This window comes from Nanorana parkeri, unplaced genomic scaffold (assembly GCF_000935625.1).
Source record: "Nanorana parkeri isolate BGI_ZX_2015 unplaced genomic scaffold, ASM93562v1 scaffold2284, whole genome shotgun sequence".
NCBI lineage: Eukaryota > Metazoa > Chordata > Amphibia > Anura > Dicroglossidae > Nanorana > Nanorana parkeri.
The window spans coordinates 1,123-27,806 of record NW_017308552.1 but is presented as its reverse complement, the minus strand read 5'-3'; the positions used below and the strand labels follow the sequence as shown (position 1 = coordinate 27,806).

The following is a 26,684-nucleotide window of genomic DNA, read 5'->3' as shown; positions in this document are numbered from 1 at the left end:
TTAATTATTCGATGAGCAAATGATCAGACACTCAGACATGCTTCCTTTCACCACACTTCCATTGCAACATGCACTGCGGTGGATCTCCCCATTATAGCCTATTAACATGTGAGAATTGATATATTATTTCTGTACACCCCGAGCTTTAATCGGTAGAGATAAAGAGAAGAGAAACTGATCCAATTACTAACCGACATCATCAATTTAACCTGTCTTGCTCAATACATGGTGGCAGTTCTGTGACAAACACTGACCACCATTGGGTACACGTGTTCGTTAACACAGCCAACAGTGAATAATGTAGCTGCAACTCAATACATAAGGAATGAAGACACGGTCAAGATGTTTAGTTGTTTTCCCAAACATGCATCATCTTAGCAAATGTAATGAATTCCTGGTGGCAGGCGTGGTGGTTGCAGGCCCGGCGCTACTGTAAAAGGTGCCCACACACCTTGCGATTATCGTACGATAATCGTGGGGAAATCCCGCAATCGTACGAAAATCGCAAGGTGTGTGGAAGGCGTGAGACCGTTTCTACTGTACGGTCGCATGACTTTTGTCTTAGGAACATGTTTGAAAACCCGCCGAGAATCGTACGATTGTCGGCGGGTGTGTGGCATGCTCATAAGATAAATGCCGAACGGGCCAGGGTGCGCAAGCACACACGGTCCGTTCAGCATTGCGGTACGATCTGCCTGTCCAACATGGGCAGATCATACGTTTTTATATAATTACCTTACAACCATCGCAAGACAAAAGTCTTCCAATGGTTGTAAGGTGTGTGGCCAGCTTAAGGCAGGTCAAGCAGCTGCCTGAGGGCACCCAGGGGATGAGGGCGGAAAAAATTGTAGCAGTGAGTGTGGTTGCAGTATGGTCATTTAAATATTTCAGAACCTGCTGTGCTGGTGAGATTATGGTGCAGAAAACACCCAGGTTTTGCATGTGAAAACACTTTAATATTGAGAATGGTTGGGGGAACAGATTTGTTCAGGCTGTCAGGAAGTACACAACTGCTATACATCTACTCTTTACAAGGCAATCCATAGAGTATATTAACGTTTGAAAGCGATGGCTTTACCAAAACTGAAAAACTGAAGGTTGGAAAAACAATACCTGATTTGACCACTTATGTTGAGTTCTGTCGGATCATATAGACGGGTAGTTCAGATTTTGGTCACACAGTATGAATAATTTGGTATAAGCGAGAATAGGATGCTCACAGCATGAGTGTCTGGCTGAGAAACCTGCAGGATCTAAAGTTATGCAACATGAACCTTGGTGAATCCATGTCACAGATAGTCTACGCTTCTAAAAGTGAGGGGGGATCCTAATTCAAACTAGACGGGTGTACCTAATAAAATAATTATTGAGGACTTGTTGCTACAATAAAAGTCTCAGCGTACCCTAATCCATTCATCTATGTTTATTCTAATCAGAGATCTGTTTATAATAATCCCCCTCTGTGAAGTGTCAGTTGTACTTCCTATAAACAAATTTCTGTATAAACACATTCTGATCTTGCTGTGTGTATGTATGCAGCTGTCAATACTTGGCTGTGCCCACTGCCGTACTTATTTCACCAGTCCCACCAACTGCAGTTATATTCCTACTCATTTTTGGGTGGTCATTTTCCTCAAAGTGGGCAAAACCATTTAAGATTGTCAAAGTTTTTCATTAAACAATGAAACCGTAACCAAGAATTTAAATGGTCTCATTTAGGACTAAGAAGTGCAAAACTACAGCTAATAATAATAATAATGGAGCAATAGTGGAGCTACTGCCCATACCACCCAACCAGGTTTCCTCTTTCATCAACTGAAATAAAAGGAGTCTGAGCTGTAAGCAACTGCTCCTTATTTGTTCTAGGTTATTTTGTCACACATCAGGCCCCCTGTGTCCATCAGTGTCAGTCTATACCTAACAACATGTGTCAGCCTGCAACTGTTGGTTTGGGTTTCCATAGTGTTGTATTAGAAGAAATAGTGTATCCCCCGGGGAAATTAAAAATAGTAGGAGTTCACCGAGCTTTAAAAAATGTATTTGGCCTGCATACTGCATCTGGGTGCCGATTGTGCAGTCACCTATCACCTCAATAAATTATATTATCCTTATAATTTAAAGCAAAAGGTAAAACAGTGGGCAAATTATCCCTACTGTCAATGCTAAATACTGTACAAATGGGCATGGATAAAAAAAAGACAAGGGGCATAGATAAACTCTTTGGAGCCTGTTAAAAAATATAAACCTGAGACAGACAACTTCTTCTCATAGATAACACCTACCATACCCATGGATGTCTCACACAATGTGTTAACCTTTCTAAGCCCATGGGCTTAATATCATTTCCACTAACCCTGAGCAGGACCCACAAAGTCAATGCAGGGTTGGAGAAAGAGGCAGAAGAGACACCTGTCTTGGGAGTTGTGGAGGGGTACAGCTGGGGCAAGGGCCTCTCCTACCTCTACATCAGTCCATCTCCTTCATGTGCAGGACCAATCTATCAAACAGTACAGTCTTGCATATTACGCTGGGAGAGCAGCTCTGCCTATGTAATCGGTGGATCTCCGCTGTTAGCGTAACAGCCACTTGCCATCCATCAGAAGCGCCGACACTGCTTCTTATATGTAGACCTCCTTATTTGCAGACCTCAGTGGACTACCTGCTATAGCAGATCTCTTCTAATTACTCAGAGTAATCTGCATTGCTGGGCTATCAATGTGACCGCCCAGTCCTCGTATCCATTCAATTATGAATGAAGAATACACTGGTAGCCTTCAGTCATGAATAAATGCTATGTGCGGGAAGGGGCGGAGGCACACTTTGGCATCTTCTCTTTGGCTTTCAGAGGACCTTGTCTTGGTACCGGATCAATGGTATAAGCAAAAGAGTCGCAAAGTACTGCTGCCTCAGCAGGGAAATGCCTTCAAATCTTGTTAGTTATTTAGGGATTAAACAAGACATTTGCACACATGTAAAATATTGTGTACACAAAGAGATGCGTACTGTTCATGTAAAAAAAAAACTTCCACATTTGTCATTCTCATCCTGTGTGCAATGTTGAACGACATATGTATTCTTATTAATTGCTCTATGTCTTTGTTGGAAACATTCCAAAAAGCTCTTATCTGCTTCAGCTGGTACCAGGGACCGAAATGACTCTTAGAAATTCACAGTAAACAAAATGTGGAAACCTGGAAATGACCTTACCATGAAACAGCTGTCTTATGTACACAGTCTGAGAATCTGATGCAGCTAATGAGCGTTTTGGATATTTCTTTGTAAATTGTTAGGCGTAATGATTGGGAAAATGGATGAAGAATTTGAGATATTTCAAAAAAAATATCACCGAACCCTTCATGTCTCAAGATATTGGAGGGAGGATTTTATTCTTCCAAATTACATAACGTTTCACCAGGATGGGAATTATAACTGAACTGCAGGCGCACCTAAATACTCAGCCAAAATGCATGCATATGAACTGTATTATCTGCCCAAAAAGGTGTACTTGAGTAGATAGTCTTGTGACCCAACAGACATTAGTTTTCTCCATCATGGTTGAGAAATCAGCTTGGTAAAGAATGCTATCTCATCCTGGTGATTATACAATTAAGATGCATCACCACCCTAATTATGTCATACCTGTGCCATCTTACCCTATAACCAAACCCACAGTAATATACTGAAAGTACTGTGCAAGTTAGTAGAACCTGACTGGGTCACAGTGCTGTCCCAGTCTGTTGTGTCAGGGAGTGCAAGAAGCGAATATAAATACAGACTTGGGAACTTATACCAGTGATGTTTAAAAATACATTTAATTATAGTATATGCAATGATTGTTATATATACTGCACATATAAAAGTGTGATATAAATCCAATGATTATATGTTAATGTTTTAACAGCCATTTTTATTATGTGTAATTTGCAATTACATATGTACAGCGGGACAGCCATATTTGATCATTACATATGCAGACTCTGTTTTCAGCTCTGCAGTGCTCCACTGCTTCTTTTCTGAGTTCACACGTGCGACTGAGAGGCAGTAAAAACAGGTGGTTGATCCGTATTTTTACCACTCCCTGGCTGACCACTAACAACTTAGCATTGCAGCCCTACAGTGCTGTACACGTTGCCGCAGCCATGATGCTTTGCTTAATGGCAAGCCAAAAAAGCATGGACTATATACAAAATGTTGGTGCCGCCTGCCAAAAGTGACCACTGAGGTGAATAGGGCAGTAAAGTCTGTCACTCGTGTGAACAAGTCCTAAATTAGCTCTTTATGTGGCTGACATCTGAAATTGTAAAGCAGTTAGAGTCATTGTTGAAGTTAAGTTACTCTGCCTCTAGCAGCTAATATATAAATCTCTACATGTAATTAAAAAAAAAAACAACAACAAAAGGAAGAGTGTAAAAATTTTAACATCACATTAACAATGACTTTAAATCAAACCTGTACATTGCCCATCCTAGACACCGTAAGTGGCTGAATTACAGGCGATGCAATTAGCAGTCAGTACTTACCTTCACTGTCCCAATATACCATTGTAAATCAGGGAAATAACATGTTCTTATGTTTAAAGGGAAATACAAGAACATGTTTACTTTATAGACACTGCAAAAATAACTCAATATATCTGCTCACTGAAAATACAGTACATTTTCTCTTTAAGGGATAAATAACTGGATTAAATGGTGGTCTTTTGCCAGTGACGTGACCATTCTGCAAGCCACATTAATTCAGCTCCTTCTGAAATCAGCTTCATTTGCATACGCACGGCCAGGACTTTAAAGCCCCCCTCCTGGGCAGAGGGGCACAGAAAGGGATCGAAAATACTCTGTCGCTAGAGAATAGACCTCGATATGCACTATGTAATTCTATTTTGAGGTTTGGAAATACATTTAAAAAAATACCATTAAATCTATGTGAGGTTTACAAAATGTCTGGGTTACATAACTTGTAAACCTGTATGGACATGTTGCTTTCTCCATAGTTCATATTTTACTATTATTACCATTTCCTATATATTTTATTCCACGTATTAACATTATTTTGTAATGAACAAAGTTATCTAAAGCCAATTCAAGCCAAGATTCTCCCATCTATGCTGTTTATGGGGGAATTGAAAAAAAGAACTAGTATACGACAGCCTTTTTATATCATTCCCGTTCAGATAGGGAAGGCAAGGCACTGCAACACAAACAATAGCTGTGTGCTGCATATGTGTAAATGTATTTTATTATAACGTCCTAACATTCCTGACGTAATACTTGGCAAGAATGTGTAATGGCCAGATCTCGGTCTTCCAACCTGTACACTCATACAGCTACTCTGTGTGTGGCCAGCATAATGTTTTCACAAAGACTTCCAAAAGTTCTGTATTAACTGTGAACTGAACAATCTCCTCTCAAAATTCCCCTTCTCCAAAACAAGAGGAAAAACTCTACAGGGCACATAAAAAACAGCTCCGTTATATAGAAAACCAACCAGCAAGTCTCAGTTTAGTTAGAAGAAAAATTATTAGCAACTACCTGTTAAGGGTTAATACACACATGCTAATCATCCCCTTTTCTAACTATAGATTAACCTAGTTCCCTTGTATGTTTTTTAACTGTGAAGAGTCTCACGAGTACCAAGTCGGTCAGGAATTTCATTTTCGTGCTATCATTCCGTAATGTAATCATCAGTTCAGCTGTTTATATTTATCTTGCATACAAAGTGTAAAAGAGTAATTTAATTGTAAAACACGCAGCTCTAGGCTGTACTTACAACAATTCAGTTGAATAAAAATGAGTAGAGTAAGATGAGAAGTCGGAACCTCTAGCAGGTTCTGAAGAAGGGGTGCGTGCCCCAGAAACGCGTAAACCTGTTGTAATCATAGGGACAGAGGATGCTGGTGAATTACATCTCTCCAGACTCTCCCTGCTACAGGTTCCGACTTCTCATCTTACTCTACTCATTTTTATTCAACTGAATTGTTGTAAGTACAGCCTAGAGCTGCGTGTTTTACGATTAAATTACTCTTTTACACTATGGAGGCGCTTTCTTTCGTTCCTTGTCTCCTAGATTGGTGGTCAATTTTGACCTGTGGGAGCTGCCTCTCTCGTGTCTGCCGTACTGAACTGCTGGCCACCTTGCAATTGAAGGCGCCGGTATTCTTCCGTTATTTCTCTTGCATGCTTATAGTACTTTAACCTGGATTCACACCTGGACTTCAACGTTTTCAGGCTTTTGTTTAAGTGGTTTTTAAATGTTTAGCTGGCATTTAACATCAGGCATTTTTGTTTTGGCCTATTGGAAAGCAGACAGCATACAAAATCAATCAAAAAAAAAAAAAAGCATTAGTAACCCGTGTTTTATGGCATTTCATTGAAGCTTATGTGGACAAAAATGCTCAAATCTTTTTGGGGCCTCATTCAGACAGAGCGTAAAACGTCTGTGCGGCATGCACGTCTGTAAACGTGCCGATCTCAGGAGGGACAGGTGCTGCATGTAATTGCACGCAGCTGCGTGTTCTTCCTTATGGGAGGATGGGTGTGCTGGTAGACAGTGTGCGTCCAAGTGCGGACACTCGGACCGTCGCGGATGTGCAAGTTCATGGATCGTGGATGACAGCGTACAGCTGCATCATCCCATAGGGGAGTACAGGCTGCCGAGTGCAATTACACGCACCTGTCCTTTCCGGGATCAGCCCATTTACTTACGTGTACGCCCCGTCTGAATGAACGACAGGTGACAGAATGCTCAGGAGTGAATGGGGGCCATCGAAAACAATAGGATTACTTGTGTTAAGTGTTTTGAACCCTCGAGCTACAACCTGCCTAGGTGTGAACAGGGCCTTAAAGAGCAACAGTATGATGAAACTGTTAATTGAATTATAGACTCTTAGGCTAGACATACACAGCTTGTGCAACCAATTTTCCCTTTAATGCTAAATAACATGGTTAGAGGAATCTCCACTTCCAGCTACTGTATACAGCAGCCTTGACACCCACCCATAGCTGCCTAAATACAGTGGTCCTGCCAAACAGTGACTGCATGTGATAGGATACAGTCACTGTTTGGCCGATAATCGTCCACCCGGCTTAGCTGATTTATAAGTTAACTTTTGTTGAGCCAGGTGGTGCTTGCCTTCCATGGCTTGAATTTTGTGAAATTTGAGCCAATTAATTTATGGCCAACCGAAAATGTATGTTACCCTTACAGCAAAACGTTCGGGACTACCACTCTTAGTCACTCAAGAGTTATTTCAGCTCAAGATCTGCATTTTCTTAGATGTCTTCTAAAGTCATAACATACCTGGTAATCTTGTTTTTCTCTTAGCAAAGAACGCCTTTCTCTTCTGTGACTGATCACGCCATGCACAGAAACACAACTAACCTAGCGTGGTTAGATTGCGACTCTTCTTCTGACTTGGGAGCTACAGTATGCCATGCCCATGCACAGTGTGCCTATAGTCCTGAAGTTAGATTACAGCTGCCATCCCCCTCTAGTTTGACTTAGTTTAACTCATAGCAGCTTCTACACATGCATCCCCCCATTTCCGCATACAGCCCAACAACCCAAGGTCTCCTGGGACCTGCAATGTCCTCTGCAGCCTCTACCCCTAGCCAGAGGCATAACTAGGAACCTCAGGGCAAAAAACCATGAAGGGCCCCCCACAAAAAAAATGTAGGTGTCTTGGCAGTTACAGGGGAAGTACATGTGTGTAGTCCCAGGAGGCAGGGCCACCAGTTGAAATCATAGGACCCCATATAGGTTGGCTGTGCAGATTAATTATTAATATCAAGATTTTTATTTATCAATTTCTTTTTATAAACATTTTTTTACATTTCATGTATTTTTTAACGATGTTTGTATTTTATTATTTCTTACTTTTTATCAATTTTAATTTTTTTTCCATTTCTATTTATTTTATTTTTTTTACTTTTTGCTATCATACAGGGGCTAGTATTCCCCTGTGTGATAGCATTCAGAGGTGACAGGCTCTCTTTATGAGCCTGCCCTCCAATACAGAAGACAGAGCACACATGTGCTTTATCTTCTGTACAGTTCAGGCTGTGACAGCTGACACAGGAGCTCTGCGAGTACAGCGGTCTTGTGTCACTGATCATGGAGCAGAGCGAGCGGAGGCTCCCCGCTCTCCATCCTGAACTGAAGAGCAGGGGACCCCGAAAACCATGGCACAGAAGAAGGCAGCCATGGAGGAGGGGCCAGACAGCTCTCAAGCGGGCTGCAAACAAGTGATTTCAGCAATGAAAGCACTTGTACAAAATTGCTCCTCTGCTTTACATTTTGCCCTGCATGGATGAAGCAGGGCTAAATATAGAAAGAGAATCTGTGCCCGGCGACCCCTTCAGATCGCCCCCCCCCCCAAGTAGCAGAACGCCAGGGCCCAGTCGCAAATGTGACCCTGGTAGTTCCGCCAGTGCCCCTAGCTCTATTCTTTGGAAGAAAGATACCCAACCTAAAACCACCACTAAGAGCGTCCCAAGAAGATAGGTATTTGTTGTTTTTTTTGCTTATTGAGACTAGGACTAAATGTATGTCGGTGGCACCTAGTGTGCTTGTATTTTTTTCATATTTTGCATTTGCCTTATCATTTTGATGCTGTCAAAAGTAACTTCTAACTACATGGGCTGCCCAGGAGTGGGCAGCTTTTGTAACTTGCATGTCCCCATATTGCTGAAATCCCTATTCCAGTCCCCAATGGAACACACATTGACAAGTGTATTAGCATCATACTGACTTCATTAAGGGTGAGGTTTATCTAGAAAAAAACATTGAACAGACTGTACTTTCCATTTAAGGCAGGTACAAAACTGTAACTGTTAGGAGACTTGCCTCCCCACAACTTGGACAGCTTTTACAGCAGCTTTGATGTTATCTCTTCCAGACAATCATAGAATACAATGAGTACACATTTATTTGTCATCATTCCTCTCTATTTCCCTAAATCATTTGATTGTAATCTAATGCAGGATCCAACATAACACTCGGTTTTATATGTTTACAGCAAATGTTAAAAACAGAAGATTTATAATAAAAAAATATTGCATTCTGGTAAGTGTATAGGGTTAGTACCCATAATAATAGTTTTCGGCATAACTCACACACTTTACTTATACTTTTCTTCAAATTCACATGCAGATCAGCAAAAGTGACAGTTACAAGATTGGGGCAAACCATATAAAACGGTCAGGGGTGCTTATGTGTGGACTGCTGTTAATGCTATTGACAGACTAACTCAAATGTAATTTTATATTTTTACCACAGTTCCATTATAACAAGGACCACAAAGCTTAAGATAAAGAAATTTACGGAAACAGATAAATGGATTGCCTTTTACTACCAACACAATTTTAGCAGCTGAACTTTCTAATATTTCTTTCCAACAAAGTTTATGTGTCTGGGCTCCCCTTTGTCACATAAGGAACTGAGCACTAGGAATAGTTGGGTTTGTGAACAGAATACTGAACTTCATGTTCTGGAACTCAGCCACACTGCCCTCCACAGGACCAGGCTGCTAAACTGCATTCATTTAATGTGTGTATCTTTGGTTTATTACTGGATAGAAAATATATATATATATAGTTATTTTTGCCTGAAATATTCAGGGAGTCACATGGTTATATGTTTGTTTTGCCTGGGTCATTAATTCCCTATTTTTCCATACACCATGCTCAGTCAGTTGTCAATCCTATGCTTCATATTTTAGCTTGGCCCTGTTTAAGACTACAACCCAACAACATGATTGTCACACTTTAATTTTCAACCTTTGCATGTGAAAAAATACACGGTACCTCCAGATATGGGAGCCTGCGACACACTCCCCTTCATCCTTTGTGACAGTGCTTGGTAATAGGCCACTTATGCTCATAGTGGTGTCACATGAGAGGGTGAAGTGATTCTTTAGACCTGTGTAAGTTCCTTTTCTAAACATAGAGGTTACACAGGCCTTCCTCTTTTCACTTATGATATCCAGAGTGGCAGGAGAGGGGAAAGAAGGTAAATATAAGCAGCTGGGATGGGTAGCAGTTATGTGAACCAGTTGCTTTTACCTGCCCCTTTAAAGTACTTGTACGGACCTTCCAACCACATCCCAGACACCTTGCTCACCCAATGAATAATTATGTCCTTGGTCAAGTCTGAGCTTACACAAGGCTAAGGATCCTCCCCATGCTTCCATGTGATAATGATTGGGCTTAGCAATGACCTGCTTGGGCACCCAACACTGCTTTATGGTAAACATGGAAGAGAGTTGCATGCTCTCCTATGCATGAAAATAGAAAATGTTCTTTGGGGTTTTGGCTGATGAACAGGGAGGCAGGCTAGCAAGTAAAAGGTAAGAACTAACACATGAGGGGTGCCTGGTATACAGTAAACACTTTGATCACTAAAAGCACAAAATACAGGCACACTTTAATAATGTGGTTCCAAGAACTAATGATCACTCAGGAATTAACTCCTATAGTGTCTGACTAATGCAAGGTTCTGCCCTACTGCTTCCAAGAATTCTACCCATAAGGCATACAAATGAAAGTACTACATTTTATAGAATCAATTATTCCTAAGCAGAAAAACCCATTCTACCTTACTCATGTATTTTGCCAAGTGAGAAAAAGTAGAACCACTTAAACACATGGACTATACAGACAATTGAGGATGAGGATGGCAGAGGAGTCATCATCCTCTTCTTGCTGCAGTATTGATCGACACTGTCCGCCCCTCCTCACTGCAGTATGTACATTGGTGCAAATTGTTCATTGTTTTGGCACCCGCCAGCTGACATTTATATGTTGCATGGCACTTTTAACATGATTATGCGCAGCTACTGCAACACCACATAGAACTTGTATAATGGCATGTATTAATTAAATGCCCCACACAGTGTCCTCATTAAAGTTGACCATACAGTACATCGGTAGATTTTCGTATAAACGTCTACATGAAAAATCTCGTCAGACCATTCAAAAACGCCACCGGAAACTTTGTCTCAAAAGTTTGTTTGATGCCGACATTGGATTTTGGAATTAATTAAATTTACCAACCGAAAAACACATTTGCCGTTAGAATTTCATTTGTACAAGAAAAAAATTACCATCCTGCTCCTTTGATTTTTATTTTCATCACTATGGTTGAAAACAAATTGTTAATTTGTCCCCATTAGCTATTCAGAAATCAAAGAAACTTTCCGAAAAACATTTTGTTTTTTTCGAACACAAGTCTACTGTTGAATAGCCTGCTAGTGTATTTGACATGTTCAAGGTTTACAATGGGGACAGCAAAAAAGGATCTTCAGTACACAAGCGCAGCACATCTGAGTTAGTCCGTTCAGCAAAACCTGCACTTCGGCTGCCTTCCGAGTCTAACCCACAGAATAAAAAGCCTGGCTCTCTCTCAGCTAAAACACAAGCTTCATCCAATGGATCCTGAATTTCAATTACCAGCTAACAAAAACCATCACACACACTGCACCTCACACACTAAACCTCTCCTCTGCTACTACAGAACTTCCCAAGGTCTCTTACTGCTCCCCTCAGCATGAGGCCAGAACTTCCCCTCCTCTCCATCCACAAAGACTCACTTTGTTGTGTACAGAGGGACAAAGAACGGGTGACATACAAACTATTCCCTCTTCTCCTGAGCTAACTATGGGAAAAATGTTACCACCAACTAACACATCGTTTTAAAGGACAGCTTTCCCATCATTGCTATCTTCTAAAATGTTATTTAAAGGAAACGGTTCATTGTAATAGACTAAGTCTCCGTTCACACATGTGCATCTGCACATTCATGCGTTTAGCACATTTTCGATGCATTGTAATGTGTTTTTCATGCATCTTCATGCCCAATGAATTTTGTTTTTTGGGCTTGGCCAATGACAAGCAATATCTGCTGTGACTTTATTAGGTGTCATCTTCCTTGTAGCTACTTCCTGCTTGCTTTGTGTTGTGCAGTTTTGCTTTCTGAGAAATCATGTATGCTAAGACATGTTCCATAGCAGAAGCAGCCGCCGCTACTGCTGCACTTTTGATAGAACTATCCAAATCAGCATAAACCTCACGGGCAATGTCCCCCCCCAGGCCCTCTGGAGCTTGCAGCAAGCCTTGTATGCGATCGACTTTTCATTCGATAATCGCAAGGTGTGTGGGCAGTGTGCAACCGCAAATACTGTACCATTGTACAACTTTTGACTTTCAAGCATGTTTGAAAACTTTGGCCGATCGTACGATTATTGCAAGGTTAGTGGTGTTTCCGTACGTCAAAAATCGTACGATCTACACTGCTCATGCGCAAATGAAAATACATGCGGTTGATTACCGCAATTCATCCAGGTGCTTTTCTTTAATTACGGCTAATTGAACCTTGCGATAATCGGGGCATAATGGGGCCGCTGCACGACGGTTCGATCATCGGACGAAAAGTGTCGTCCGATAATCGTAAGGTGTGTGGCCACCTTAATTGTGGTTGAATAGATTGTTCAGCAATGTCCTTGGCCAACCCAGCTGTATTAGTTTTAGCTATTATGTTCAAGCATGGTGCAGCCTCCTAGCTCCATTTTCCTATGCAGACTGTGTGGCACCACAAAGGTGTGAAAGAGGGCTTAGCGTTTCTTAAAAAGAAAAAAAAAAGTTACTCACCTAAACCTCGGAGCCAGCTGAAAAGTTAGACTGGTCCCAACTGCCTCACTCCTCTTCTGCTCCAGTGACAGGGTATGTCTCTGTGTTCTCACATTCAATACAGTGTATTGGATGTGATGACTCACAGACCAGAGGCGCTGCAGGGGCCAGTCTAACAACTGGCTACGAGGTTCAGCTGCCACTGCAAGGGTTAAAAATATTTATGCCTAGAGTTCTGGTAAGACACATCATCTAAGAAACTGTACAATCTGCTTCAATTGTACAATCTCTGTACAACCCCTCTTTAGATGTACCCAAACTATACAATACGAGGGCCTACCTAAACAATTCAACAAATTTGTAACAAGTCAGAGTCTAGCCATTGACACTAGTGATGGGCTCAGGCATGTTCGCAGCTCCACGTGCCAAGCCCGCCAGGAAGCTGACAGAGCCAATCACAGGTACTGAGACATTATCCCAGTCCGCAGCTGCAGAGAACGGAATATGCCTCAGTGCCTCTGATTGGCGCTGCTGCGCTGTCAGCTTCCTGGCGGGCTCAGCACGTGGAGCTGCGAACACGCCCGAGCCCATCACTAATTGACACAGCTGGGCTGAACAAGAGAAATCCCTCATCCACACTAAACAGCATGGATAGACCTCCTTGATGGTCGTATTCAAACAGACGGCCTCCTTGGCTTTCTGAATACCTGATCAGTGACTGCATCTGAAGGAATGCAGTCAGTGATCGTCTGACAATATTCCATCTTGCTCATTCGAATTTTCAGATTGAAGTTTGCCGAGCCTGGTGATAGCGACACGGTCGCCCACGGATGGAACTTTGAATGATTCCTGCTGAATTTAATTCCAATCCATGTATAGTTAGCTTTAGTTGGTAGACAAAAACAGGGGACAATCAGATTTCACGGTGTATGGTCAGCTTTACTCATAAATGGAAAGACTCTAGTCTAGCCACTCCCACACTCCAAAGACATTATTATTATTATACAGGATTTATATAGAGCCAAGAGTTTGCACAGCGCTTCAAAATATAAGGGAGACATTACAGTTACAATACAAGTCAAGAGAAGATGGTAAGGAAGACCCTTCCCGTTAGAGCATACAATCTAAAAGAAATGCTGGAAGGGTAATTGGCTCCTGTCTAAATAGGCCCTGTATGTATGTATGTATGTATGTGAGATAGGGACCTTAGATTGTAAGCTCTCATAATTAAATTAAATAGCATGCAAATTAAATAGCATGCTTAATTTTTTAAAAAAATACACAAATGCACTGTTACAAATATAAAAAGTTTACTTCAGAATAAATCTGCATGTACAATTTTTTTGCAACCGCCCTGCACTGGAACACACGGCATTGCTGTACCATGCATTCCAGTGCGAGCGATCACACTGTGGGTGGGAGGCGCATTTGGGGTGCCAAATGGATGGCACTGCAACACACCTCCCGCAGCAGAATTTGTCAAGCTGAAACCGAAAATGACTTTTTCCCCACTTTTTATAATTTAAAAAAAATAATTTTAAGCACATACCGCTTGAATAGCTTCAGCCAGGAAACGACAGCTGCCAGTGACAAGATTCCGCAGACGGCAGCAGGTAGTAAATACAGCAGGTAGTGGGCTGGTGCAATAGCCAGCCTGCTATTGGCCATTTCAAATTGCAATAGCCAATAGCAGGCTGGATATTGCACCCGCCCACTGCTTGCTGTGCCCTCCTCCCAGCGTGGAGGAGAGAGCTAGGGGATCCAACCAACTAATCGATAATGAGAATAACTAACAACTATTCTCATTATCGATTATTATCCATAGTTGGTTGCAGCCCTAGCAGGGACTGCTATGAATGTGCACTATGGAAAGTGCTGTGTAAATTGTTGGTGCTATATAAATACCTGTAATAAGTAACCAATAAAAGCAAGGAAGAATAAGAAACCTTTCTGAATTTGTTCTATTATTGTTGACAAATGCTCTGTGCTCATGCTTACTGAATGGACTGGCTGGCTCTGAAATGTTAAAGTTTCCCAACCATGCTGTTTTTTTCCCCACAGAACTAGAAAGCATTTTTTTTCCCACGTCTGTCAATGGCTTATGTGAACAGTCACTAGCTAGCAGTAACAGTAACCTGATGCTACACTGTGCAGGCAGAAGATAAACAGAAGACAGTGATAGTGAATCCTCATTGTAGTGAAAGTTCTCTCTGCTCAGTATAATCACTGCAATATGATCAGGAAGTAGGCTAGTGCCGAGCCTACAATCATCTTTATCACAACAGGTTGCCAGTATATTTCTTCAGACGGTTTAATACTTTCACAGATATGGCTGCATTAGACTTTTAACGCGCCACAGAGGTTCAGACAATCAGTGCCTCACAGATTCTAACTGCTGATCACCCAGCTCATAGCTTCTCCCTGCAGAGAGAGGTGATGGTTAGTCACCGCTCCCTGCAGGGATTCTCCCCTGCCCTCTCTGTTTCTCCAGTGCTCATTGGAGGGAAGACAGGGGATGGGGTGGGCACAGCTGTCTCTGGTTCTAGAGAGCCTTAGATGGCTGTCAATCAGGCAAATGGTGGATTCCAATATTAATGTTGGAAACCTTCCGAGCAGCACCACGGCTCTGAGCTGTCAGCATATAGAGGTCAGTAGACCGTTATGTGCTGACATTGGGTAACAGGGGTACATTAGTAAATGCACTCCTGTGACCCAAAAGAAAAGTAAAGTAAAGCCAAAAAAAAAAAAAAAAAAAAAAAAGAAGAAGAGGTTTGGCTTCACTTCTCTTAAATGGAATCTATTTTTTTAAAGTTTCTTTTTGTTGATTTTGCTAAAAATATGAATTGACAATATACAAAATTAAAAAGTCAGTCATCTAAAAAAAATCTACCCTGTTGACAGGTCTGCCCCATCCTGCCCACTGAGCACCCCCAGCATAACACTAGAAGAGGAGAAAACTGTGCCAGTTTGTGAACAAGGGTGAGAGCTTGTTCCGGTTCCGGTCATGCAGCAGGCATGCTCAACAGGCAACATTTCCTATGCCAGTACAAGGCAAACCTGTCAGGAGTGTGGATTTTTGGACAGGCTTTAGGGAAGCAGAACCTGGTCTACAGGTATGTCATGTAAACCAAGCTCAAACTTTAAGCTGGACAATGTTTTTTACACTACTGGGGCCCCTTGACTTCAAAGTAATTTTCTTTTTAAATAGTGGACTTAACCTTTAACCCTTTTGCTGCCAGAGTTATTTTTGCATACATGTTATTCACATTTTAGGCCTTAAAAGCTTTTAAAAAATCGTAACCCTCCCCCCACCCAGAATTATATATTTCCTGAAAACAGAGACCCTGTAGAATAAAATGGTGACAGTTGCAAATTTTTATGTCATATGATATTAGCGCAATTCTTTATCAAACCGAAAATACATCTTAGTTAAACACAATATAATACATTTTTTTTTTAAATATAAAAAGGATAGGTTTTGCCAAGTAAATAGATACCCAATAAGCTTAGCTTAAAAACTGTGTGTGAAACGGCAAAAAAATACGGTACCTCCAAATTGTCCTTTGGGGTGCAGGTCATCAGTTTAGGGTTAACAGAGAACATTGGCCCTAAAATTATTGCTCTCACTCTGGCACACGCGGCAATACCTAGCATGTGCAGTGCAATTGTAGTTTTCGTACATAGGCTGACACTGCGCGTGGATATTTTTTTTTTTTTTTTTTTTTACTTAACTTCATTGCTATTACAAGCCCCCTATGTGATGCACCCCCCTATGCACATTAGAGGGGACAGATTATCTGTAAGGTGACATTAGGGGTCTATTATTATCAGAAACCCCCATCACCTTGGCAGGCCATTGAAGCTGATCAAAAACAGACCGCGCTTGATCAGCTTCTTGAAAGCTCAGAAGCCAGCTCAGAAGTGATGCAATCAGCATTGCTTGTGGCTTCATTCAGTGGGGAGGAGTTCAGCTAATCTGTTTCCCGCTGACACCCACAATGCCGGGCCCGCTGGAGGGGCAGCAGAGCGCGGTAAGCAAGGCAGGGGTGTCAGACGGTGGGGGGAAGGGGTGCTATTTTATGATCCCTGGAAGCCGACAGTTGGCTTAACACAGTTAAACAGAGTCTGTTTACTGGGGCCTGCTGCCAGCATCGTATGCCTTATGCTTCTGGCAGCAAAATGGTTAAAGGATATACAGTGAAAGGATTAAAAGGATGCTCAATACACATTTCACTATAAACTGTAAATTTCACTGTAAACATTCCCTGGAACTCCTAAAGCGTGTTGTAGACACTCATTAGAAAACTCCCTTCCGTACAGGAAATGGCACGATCTCCCTCCGATCCCCTCTCCGGTGTCAGAATGCGGAAGTGATGTATATTACATTACTTCCGCATTCTTGTGTCACTCTCCGGCTTCAGAAGCTGGAGAGAAGCTGATGAAGCAGATTTCTGCTTCTTTGGGGGGTCCTGGGTGACATTAGGGGTCTTGGAGACCCCTGATGTCTCCATAAAGAGGACCTGCCACATCTCATTGCTATCTCATAGAGGATTTCTTAGCCCCCTATGTGATAACAATAATGTTAGGTGAAAAAAATTAAAGTTGCATTAAAAAAATTATGTGAGTCACATATGAAAAAAAAGTAAAAAATAAAAATATAAAAACACAAAAAAATGTTTAAAGTCCCCACCCATACATACATGCGTGCACACAACACAACTTATCCATGAAAGAACCGTCCGTTTCAATAAATAAACAATTTTCAATTAGTTGGTTGAAAGGTATATAAACAAAATGTACGTACTACTGACAGCTGACTCCATGTTGACCTTAGAGGTTTATACTGTACAATGATTCGATCTTCCTTTGGCTCTTTGGATTCAGCATCCTCATCAGAGTCATTATCCAGCGCTTTCTCTTTGTAGTTCTGGTATAAGACAGCATTTTCTGAAAGCAAAGAATATTTAATATTATTTTATTTTTAGCCAATCACTGAAACAAAAAGGAAGTTGGAAGTAAAAAAAAAAACTCATCCATCATCTCCATGTGTTTTTCATGTTAAGCATTTCAGTATAGTATACACATCACGGAAACTATAGGCCCAACATCAAGACAAAAATAGGAAAGCAAGCATGTGTTTGTATACACTGAAACATTGTAATATAAATGAATAATTCTATGGCATGCCGGGGGCAGATGAAACATGGGAGGGAGGAGTCTTGGTTAAAAATAGATACTCTTCTTCCTTTCAATACTGAAAGCATGCAACAGAATGCTGTAGGACTATCGTTACTGCCCAAGTAGACTTGGGATGCTACTTTGACAACTGATATTCAACAGGAAAAAACAGACACCGTAAACTTTGTACGCAAGAGCAACGGAGCCATCCAAAGATCATTTATTTTCCTAGCAAAGCCTGTTCACTTATCTCCAGTTGTTCAAGTACCTCAAAATTATAACACAGAACCAGTAATGTTTCCAAAAAAAAATAGAACTCCTAGGATAAAAGCCAATATGTGAAACCAGGGGAGAGCGAAAAGTCAAAGTTGACCCCCGCCTGTCACTTCACAAGGGAAGATACACTTTAAGTCTCCTTTCACACCTAGGCATCAGCGTTTCTGCATGTCTTGCATGCATTTTTATGCACGTCTTTCCCTCGCACGTTTTGCAAATTTTTCCAGCGCATATACAAAGACGCGCGTTTTATTGAGCAGATTGAAATACATTGCTGTGAATGAGCAAAAGTGTGCACAAAACGTGCACAGAAATGTGCAAACCGCTAGTGTCACGTGTTTTCATGCGCTTCCATTGAAGTCTATGCAGCCAAATCTGCTGTTCTGCCCGAAAGAAGCTCATATACCTTTTCCAGTGTTCTGCGTTTTACAGCTTGCGACAAAACTCTCAGGTGTGAACAGGGGCCATAGAAATGAATTGAATTTCTAGTGTTGAAAGTTTTGTCACGCTTAGCTTTGAGCGTCAAAACACCCAGGTGTGAACAGGGACGTAGGCAATTGGTGTCTGATAGGGCAGACCATGCCATTACAGACAATTCAAACCAGATGGCTTTTTCTGTGCCCACTGAAATTCTTACTAAATGTCCATGAAAGGGATTTACACTTATTACACACATACTTGGGATATTATAGTAGAGTACCTAAAAGTGTATGGTGTGATTGTGCTGGAAGTTGTCCCTCTTTCTCGTCTCAGAAAGTTGGGAGGTATATATTCTAGATGTATAGCTGAAAGACGATACATTTGATAGCTGATCTAAAAGCATACATTCTTCGGCACTGCAGCAACACAATGGGGGGAATTTATCAAAGCAATTGCGACAGTCCATAGCCTAGCCATCATTTTTTTTTAAATGTGCAAATCTGTTTAGCCGCTCCTTTTATCATGTGCGTCTGTTTTGACCAGAGCTTGAGCTATTTCCCGATTGCACGTGATTTGTGAAAGTTTGCAACTGTTTTTCATCTGCACTTGTTCTGCGGCTGTCTGAAACTGGAGCATCACCTAACAAAACAATCGCAACTTAAGAAGTCTTCATGACCACTTCTTCAAGAAGCCACAGTTAAGCTTTTTACCTGGAGTTTTGAGTCTTATTTCCTGGAGTCTATTTAACCTCATTTATGAACCATATTACACTAGCAACATAAATCTGGCGCAAATACACTCCATGCGACCTAATGTGAGTTCAATCACTCCCCATTGCTATGATAAATTCCCCCAATTGTTTTGAGCATCCTTCTAGGAGCCCTGATCAGAATCCTATCGTATAGATCTATGGGATCAGGTCGGCTTAGAACTATGACGTGAGTGGAAATCACTCATGTCATAGTTCTCCTTTAAGCATGCAGTCTGGAAAAGACACCTTTCAAGTCTGAGACTTGCGAGCAGTTTGCTTAAGAAGAGCAGGCCAAACTACCCGTTGGCAGGTGCAGAAATCTCATATGTCCATGCCATTCTTAATTTGTTTTACTGTTGAAATCAACAATTAAAAGCAAATTCAGATTTTTATTAAATATAGAGTGAGGAATTTATCAAAACTGGAGACACGATCTGGAGAAGTTGCCCATGGCAACCCATCAGCTTCTCTCTTCAGTTTGTTCAGTTAAGATCTGAAAATGAAAAGATAGAAGCTGATTGGTTGACACGCATAGCTGCTCCAGTTTTGATACATTCCCCTCATTATAAACAATGATGGATGTCAACTGCTTTTCTTCCTTTTTTGTGGAAAAGTACCAACAACTTTGTCCATGACTGTAGCATTTCCAAGTGGTAAACGTATATCTGGAAGACATCCTGATAGCTGTGATAGCTGATCCCAAAGCAAACCTACTGTGCTAAATTCTTGGATTCTTACAGACAGTAGCAGCACATTGTTTTGGGCAGTGGTGTCACATAGTTGAAACTATGGGCAATCTTCCAATATAGAGACACCATGCAGCCATAGCAGTGTTTGTATACCAGCCATTCATGTCCTAGCAACCAGCTCTGTGCTCTGTGCAATGCTCCATAATTGGTGCTTCACAATGATATAGGTTGGGAAATGCTGGTCTTCTCCACATAGGAGGTACATCTTCATGTGTAGAACCCATGCTGCTCCTAAAGTGTAACTCCGGTGATAAGTGTGGTGGAAATACAGTTTTTATAAATACAACCGTTTTCCCATATTAATCCTTTCTAGTCTCCCTTATAGATTTCCCATTTTGTTGGAAGGTTTTTATATGTTGGCTGCTAGTCTCCGTTTCTTCTGCAAATGATCAACGTTAATAAATTGCAGGAGGACGATTAAGAGCTTGTTCACACCATGTCCATTGAACTGCATTTTTCTGCACGCCACCGCACATGCATGGTGTAAACAGTACGTGGTGTGCAGAAAAAAAATGCAGCTTAAGGAGGAGAACTATGAGGCGAGTGCTTTTCACTCACCTCATAGTTCTAACCGACCTGTGACAATGAGACTGTCACAGGTCAGCTTAGTAGATCTTATTTTTTTTAAATTTCGGTAATTTTTCCTTTATAGTAAAAAAATAAAACCCCCAGTGGTGAATAAATACCACCAAAAGAAAGCTCTATCTGTCCCCAAAAAAGGGTATAAAATTCATTTCAGTACAGCGCTGCATGACGGAATAAATGTCAGTTAAAGTACCGCAGCGCTGAATACTGAAAAATGGCCTGGATGGGAAGGGGGTTTAACACCGCGGATGTCAACTGGTTAAGGGACATGGCGCGAACAAGCCCTAAGGCCTGGTTCACACCTAGGAGTTTTTGAGCAGTTTGAAAAGCGTTTTCTCTATAGGTTGAACTCGATGGACATGTGTCTTTTTTCAACCTAACTATGTAACTATGTAAATGCCCAACACAAGAAATCCCATGATTTTCAATGGCCCTGGTTCACACCTGAGCAGAAAAACACCAAATGCTCGAAAAGGTACAGGAACTTCTTTGGGCGCTTTTTTTGCTCCATAGACTTCATTGGAAATGCCCAAAAACGTGCAACAGAAGCATGTTGTACATTTTCAGGAGCAGTTTTGCGTGTTTATACACGCCTTCTTCCATTGCCCACAATGTTTTATGAGCTGCCAATCAAAACGCGTGTTTTCATGTACGTACATTAAAACGCAGATACAAATGTGCAAAATGCGCCTAAACTTGCAAATAACCGCAAAATGTTCAAAAACGGTGACCCAGGCCTTAAGCAGATGCACTAAATGGAATATGTAGGCTGCCATTGCTGACCTCCTTGTGAAAATGCTAGTTGCCTGGCTGTCTTTGGCTAGGGTACTTGAATGCATTTTCAAGGTTTACGCCTGAGTTTAGTGTCACTTTAACTCTGCTATAAGTAAAGCTTCTGCTCCTTGCTGATTGAAAAGTTCTAGTTTTGATTCAGCAGAAGATGTGTGGGACTGCTGTGGAGAGACCACTGCTTCCAAACAGTGCAACTGTCCCCGTCTGCCGCATGCTGACAGGGGACAAGCTTTTCTACTCAGGCTGTGAATCTTTTCTAAAGAACTTGAATGCATGTTTAAGAAATAACTCCTACGTTTAGTGTCACTTTAACGAGCAAGGTAACTCAGGACATTGTTTGGATTATGTAAGATGACTCCGTGTCTGCCAAGTGATTTCACAAGCATACAGAATCACAATCTAGCAATACAGTCACTGAAATGAAACAGGAGGGTGAGCAGTGCCCGGAGATCTGATGGTAAACCATGCTCTGCAGACTGCAGGAAAACACCACTAAAGAAGGGAAGGAATGCTTCCCGGGGTTTCCAGTGTACAGCTGCCCCGGTGCATTATTTCACGCTGGTATGTAAATAACACTGGAATTGTAAACGTTATTTTTTCCTCTCTTTGAAATATAGTCACGGAAAATAGAAAAAAGGTTGTAACGCCTTCCATCCTCAGTTTAGAAAAGCACAAGTCGCACAACATAAAACAAACCTTCACAAAAACAGCTTTCTAAAACATGCATATGTGAAAAAAGTACAATAAATGAACGGCAAGGTTGTAAATACTACTACGGCCTTTTCTTTCCCAAGGCTGATTTACTAAAGGAGTTGAGAATCTTCACTCAAACATTTGTGTGAATATTCACTTCAATTATCCAATCATGTGGGTAGAAACTTCCTGTTGACTTTGATACCTCAATCCTGTGCAGATGCTTTTCACATGATTGGATAATTGAAGTGAATAGTCACACAAGTTTCTCAACTCCTTAGTAAAACATCCCAATCATGTCTGCCCATGAACTATGTATATGCTCTGCGATTTCCTGCTAATATTGTAGAAGGAGGTTGGACCCTTGGAAAACTACATATAACCTTCCTGGCACAAACCAGGTAGGATATATGGCCAGAGAATGCGGTCAGATTAAAAACAAAGCATATGCCCTTGCAGGACCTCTCCAGAGTCTCCCCATCCTCTGGAACTCTCTACCCCAATCTGTCCAGCAATCTTCTACTGTCTGCCTTTAGGCGATCCCTAAAAATGCATCTCTACAAGGAAATTATCCTGTTACCTAAAAACTGAAATTTACTTCATTATTAACTTTCTGCATCAGCTCATTACTGATTCTAGATCGTTAGTGCACATGAACAGGGTCCTTCTGAGCCTCCTGTAGTGAATAGTTATTGTGTTGTCTCACTTTATTTTGTAAATCACTGCAAAAACTGTTGAAGATATGTGGCTTGGCCATAAAAAAGTCACACACTCTAACATTTCGTTGGACTGCTTTTAGCTTTGATTATGTCACACATTCGCCAAGACATCACTTCAATAAGCTTATGCAATGTTACAACATTTATTTCCATCCAGAGGTGCAAACATTTTTCACCAAGATCTTGTAGTGATGATGGGAGATTCAGACCACCTCATAAAGTCTTTTCCAGCACATCCCAAACATTCTCAATGGGGTTAAGGTCTGGTGTTGGGCAATCCATATGTGAAAATGATGTCTCATGCTCCCTGAACCACTCTTTCACAATTTGAGCCCAGTGAATCCTAACATTGTCATCTTGGAATATGCCTGTGCCAACAGGGAAGAAACAATCCATTGATGAAAAACCTGGGCACTCTGTATATTCAGGTAGGCAGCTCACTAAGGAGAACGTACCTAAATACAGCGCTCGTCCAAGGGGTGGGAGTGGTGGGGGGGCTAGGTTTGTTAGGTTTTGAATTGGTACTAAGTATACTTGTTTGGTTGAGCGGCTTCAGAAAACATACGGACCGGGGTGTCCGACCGATGGGTGCTAGAATCAGAGAAAGGAGGGGAGAAGCGCTCCAAACCAAGCTGAAGACCGGGGCGTATTTTTATTATATATTTGTGTTTTCTGGGATCAACCATCGAACACACAACTCGGATTCGGGAATTAAAACCGTCCCCTGCTTCCAGCCTTCGGTCCCCCCAAAAAACGCCCCGATCTTCAGCTTGGTTTGGAGCGCTTCTCCCCTCCTTTCTCTGATTGCTGAAACCAGACCTATTATCCAATTGAAGGCTCTGACATATTTGCTTTATATTTTATATATACACACACACACACACACACACACACACACACACACACACACACACACACACGGCTAACCTAATTGTTAGCTCCTCTTCCCTTGACCACAGCTCCCCACATCATCACATATGCTTACAGGACTAGTGAACCTGTATTGTACCTAAAGAAACCAAGGGCCCCCCCCTACATCCTGGGGGCATTGGAGGGCAGAAAAGAGCTCTTGCTGCTGGCGGAGCGATGAATACGGTAAGCTTTTCATTTATTTCAATCCCCCTAATCTCAATTTCCATTATATGTAGGTGGCTTTGGAGGTTTTTTTGCCATGTTTAACCCCATCTGTACTGTGCTGGCAGATCTCATTTTCAGTTGTAAACCAGATGTGAACACCATCTATCCTAACCAATGGTTAAAAGATCTCAAGACTTTATATGTTAGTGCACTTGTCCCTGTCTGCACATTGCCATCTGTTCAAGGCAATAGAAGCTGCCTATAGTGTCATGCTTCAAAGAAACAACTATAACGTAAGAAATATTTTGTTTTATTATTTTTGGGTATGTTGTGTGAATAGGAACCCATAACAAACATATAGTGAGTGGTTGTCAAATTTGACTGCAAAAGTGAAAATACACTTTAAATCTAGCATTACTATTCTATGAGACGCAAGTGTTTCTGCACTGACTGACAAATATAGAGTTACACAGTAATAAAAAGGATTACAATGTTGCACTGCCTTTCTTTATCTTTACAGCCCTGTGATAAGGAAACACACACAAGGCACTGGAGCTGCCCACTCTTAAAAGGATTATTCAGCTTGGTTACAGTATGACTGGATCTGAGATACACTGTCCAAACATACACAGCTTCCAAGGATACATATCTAGTTATGCAGGCAAGTTCAACAAGGTAGTAGCCCTTCTACATTTTGATATGTCAGAAGTTAAACGAGTTGTAAAGTCCCAGCATGCACTAGCCTGTTACAGCATCAGCATTGTATTAGGGATACATACTAAAGTTGTTTTGGATATTTCAATCAAAGCTTACTTACAAAAAAAATCACTTTTTTTACAGCGAGTGCTGCCTTTTGTCTGCTCATCACTTTTAACAACTTCCTGGGTTCCCATCTCTTTCCCTGCTGCTTGATGTGATGGAATCTCAATTTGCCAAGATTACATACCCCATCATGCATTGCTTCCAGCAAGCAATGACAATGTTCAGACACTAAGTTGTAGTTCAGAAGGCAGGCTCTGTTATTTGTGACACAAGAAGTGCAAATTCACAGGGGTGAGTGAAATTGTGTCACTGCATTGAGGAAGAACATTCTATGGGCATCTTCAATAAGTAAGTATACAAATGTCTAGACCAATATGGTTATTAAGAGTGGGATAGAACCTATGGAAATTCATGCATGCTGTATTTATTTTTAGGTTTTAACCAGTGCCTTGTATACATGTTACTGTGAGCTTTATTTAAGAGTTTATATATTTATTATGCAGGGTGAGAGTCACAATAGGCATGTTTCCATATCACGGATGCATTAAAAGTACACAAACCTGCACGATAAATGCATTCTAGTGTATTAATAATTTATTTTATTAAGCCTGTTTAACACATAACAAACACACAAAAAATTAAGCATTTAAAACAAAACAAAAAATAGACTGAGCTTTCACACACTAACCTCCATGGAGAAAAATGTATGTGTTTTGCTGCAGGAAAGCAGCCAAGTGTGAAAGTTCTTCATAAGACTAATTCTAACAAACTGTGCGTTAAAGACAACATAATGTTAAAGAACATTGTTCCTCCCAGTATTCCAGTCTTTCAAGCCCAGAGAGAATGACTTGGACAACTTTATTGCTTCTGTTGTGAACGTTGAGAATTCACTACTCCACAGTGCCTGCAGCTACAGAAGTCTCTGATGGCTTGTTCTAAAGCTTATTCACAGCCTTGCTTGCTATGAATTTGTAAATACATGAATGTCCATTGCCTGGCCACAGGCTCAGTTTAAGGGTCTGATGCACAAGCAAGGTCCAATAATCCTTATGCAGAACACACAGAAGGAACATGGCACAAACTTACAAACTTGACTTAGCTGAACTTGCAGTCTAACTCTATGAAGAGAGAGGAGAAGGAAGCTCTGATTGACCCATCAGTTGCCTGCATTGGTCGAATTTCTTGCACCAGCAAGCCACACACACCAAGGACATAGAATATTGAAAAGTAGAAGTATTAGAAATATTAGTTTAAAGTGGACTTGTAATACATCCCTTTCCCAGAAAAAAAATGTTGCTTCTCACTCTTTATAGTGCTGTCACCTATCTGAAGTCCTTTATACTTGTTAATCTAATCCCTGCTGAAGTGGAAGTTCAGCCAATCTGATCTCCGAAACCTATAAAAAGGGACCACCAGACCAAGTACCTAAACCTTTAAATATGTGACCTGTGCAAGAAGTACCTTGGAGCAACATGTTCCTCATGACTTCTGTTACTCGTTATTTATCTATCTTAGCTGGAATATTAGCATAGCTTTAAGTTCCTATTAAAGTATAGGTCTACTTAAACATTCATTTTTCACATACCTTCACAATCGAATGTTCCTTGTCCTCTAAGGATTTTCCGCTTTTGAAAAGGATAAAAAAAATATAAATAATAGAAGTTACTTTGACATCACTAGAACAATCACATCAATAGCATGTTTTCAAATCTTAAAGTAAGGTTTAAATAAGGAGTTTTAATAGGTTGGACTTGATGGACTAATGTCTTTATTCAACCTCAAATATTATGTAATTATGTAATTACTATATATGTTATGCAACATTTTACTTTAACAGTTTCAAGGATTAGAAAGCAAACAACAGTACCCACTAGGGTCAGGAATCATTGGGGTAGGGCTAGATACCGTGTTTCCCCGAAAATAAGACAGTGTCTTATTTTTTTTTTTGCACGAAATAAGACACTAGGTCTTATTTTCGGGGGATGTCTTACCTGGCTGCAGCTGTGCTCTGCCGTCCAGGGAGCCACAAACAGGTGGGCGGGCATGCGTGCGGCCGGGGGGG

General features: G+C 41.1%; 1 protein-coding gene across 1 annotated transcript in view; it reads right to left on the bottom strand.

Annotated features, from left to right (window-relative positions):
• Positions 1-26,247, bottom strand: part of LOC108801297 (rho guanine nucleotide exchange factor 26-like) — a gene marked incomplete at its 5' end in the record, with an annotated part of 121,517 nt that extends 95,270 nt beyond the window's left edge. Inside the window, 2 exons of the mRNA XM_018573232.1 lie at positions 17,425-17,567; positions 26,208-26,247. Of these exons, the coding sequence (XP_018428734.1) occupies positions 17,425-17,567; positions 26,208-26,247 (183 nt within the window). The remainder of the gene's footprint in view (positions 1-17,424; positions 17,568-26,207) is intronic.
• Positions 26,248-26,684: the final 437 nt, after the last annotated feature.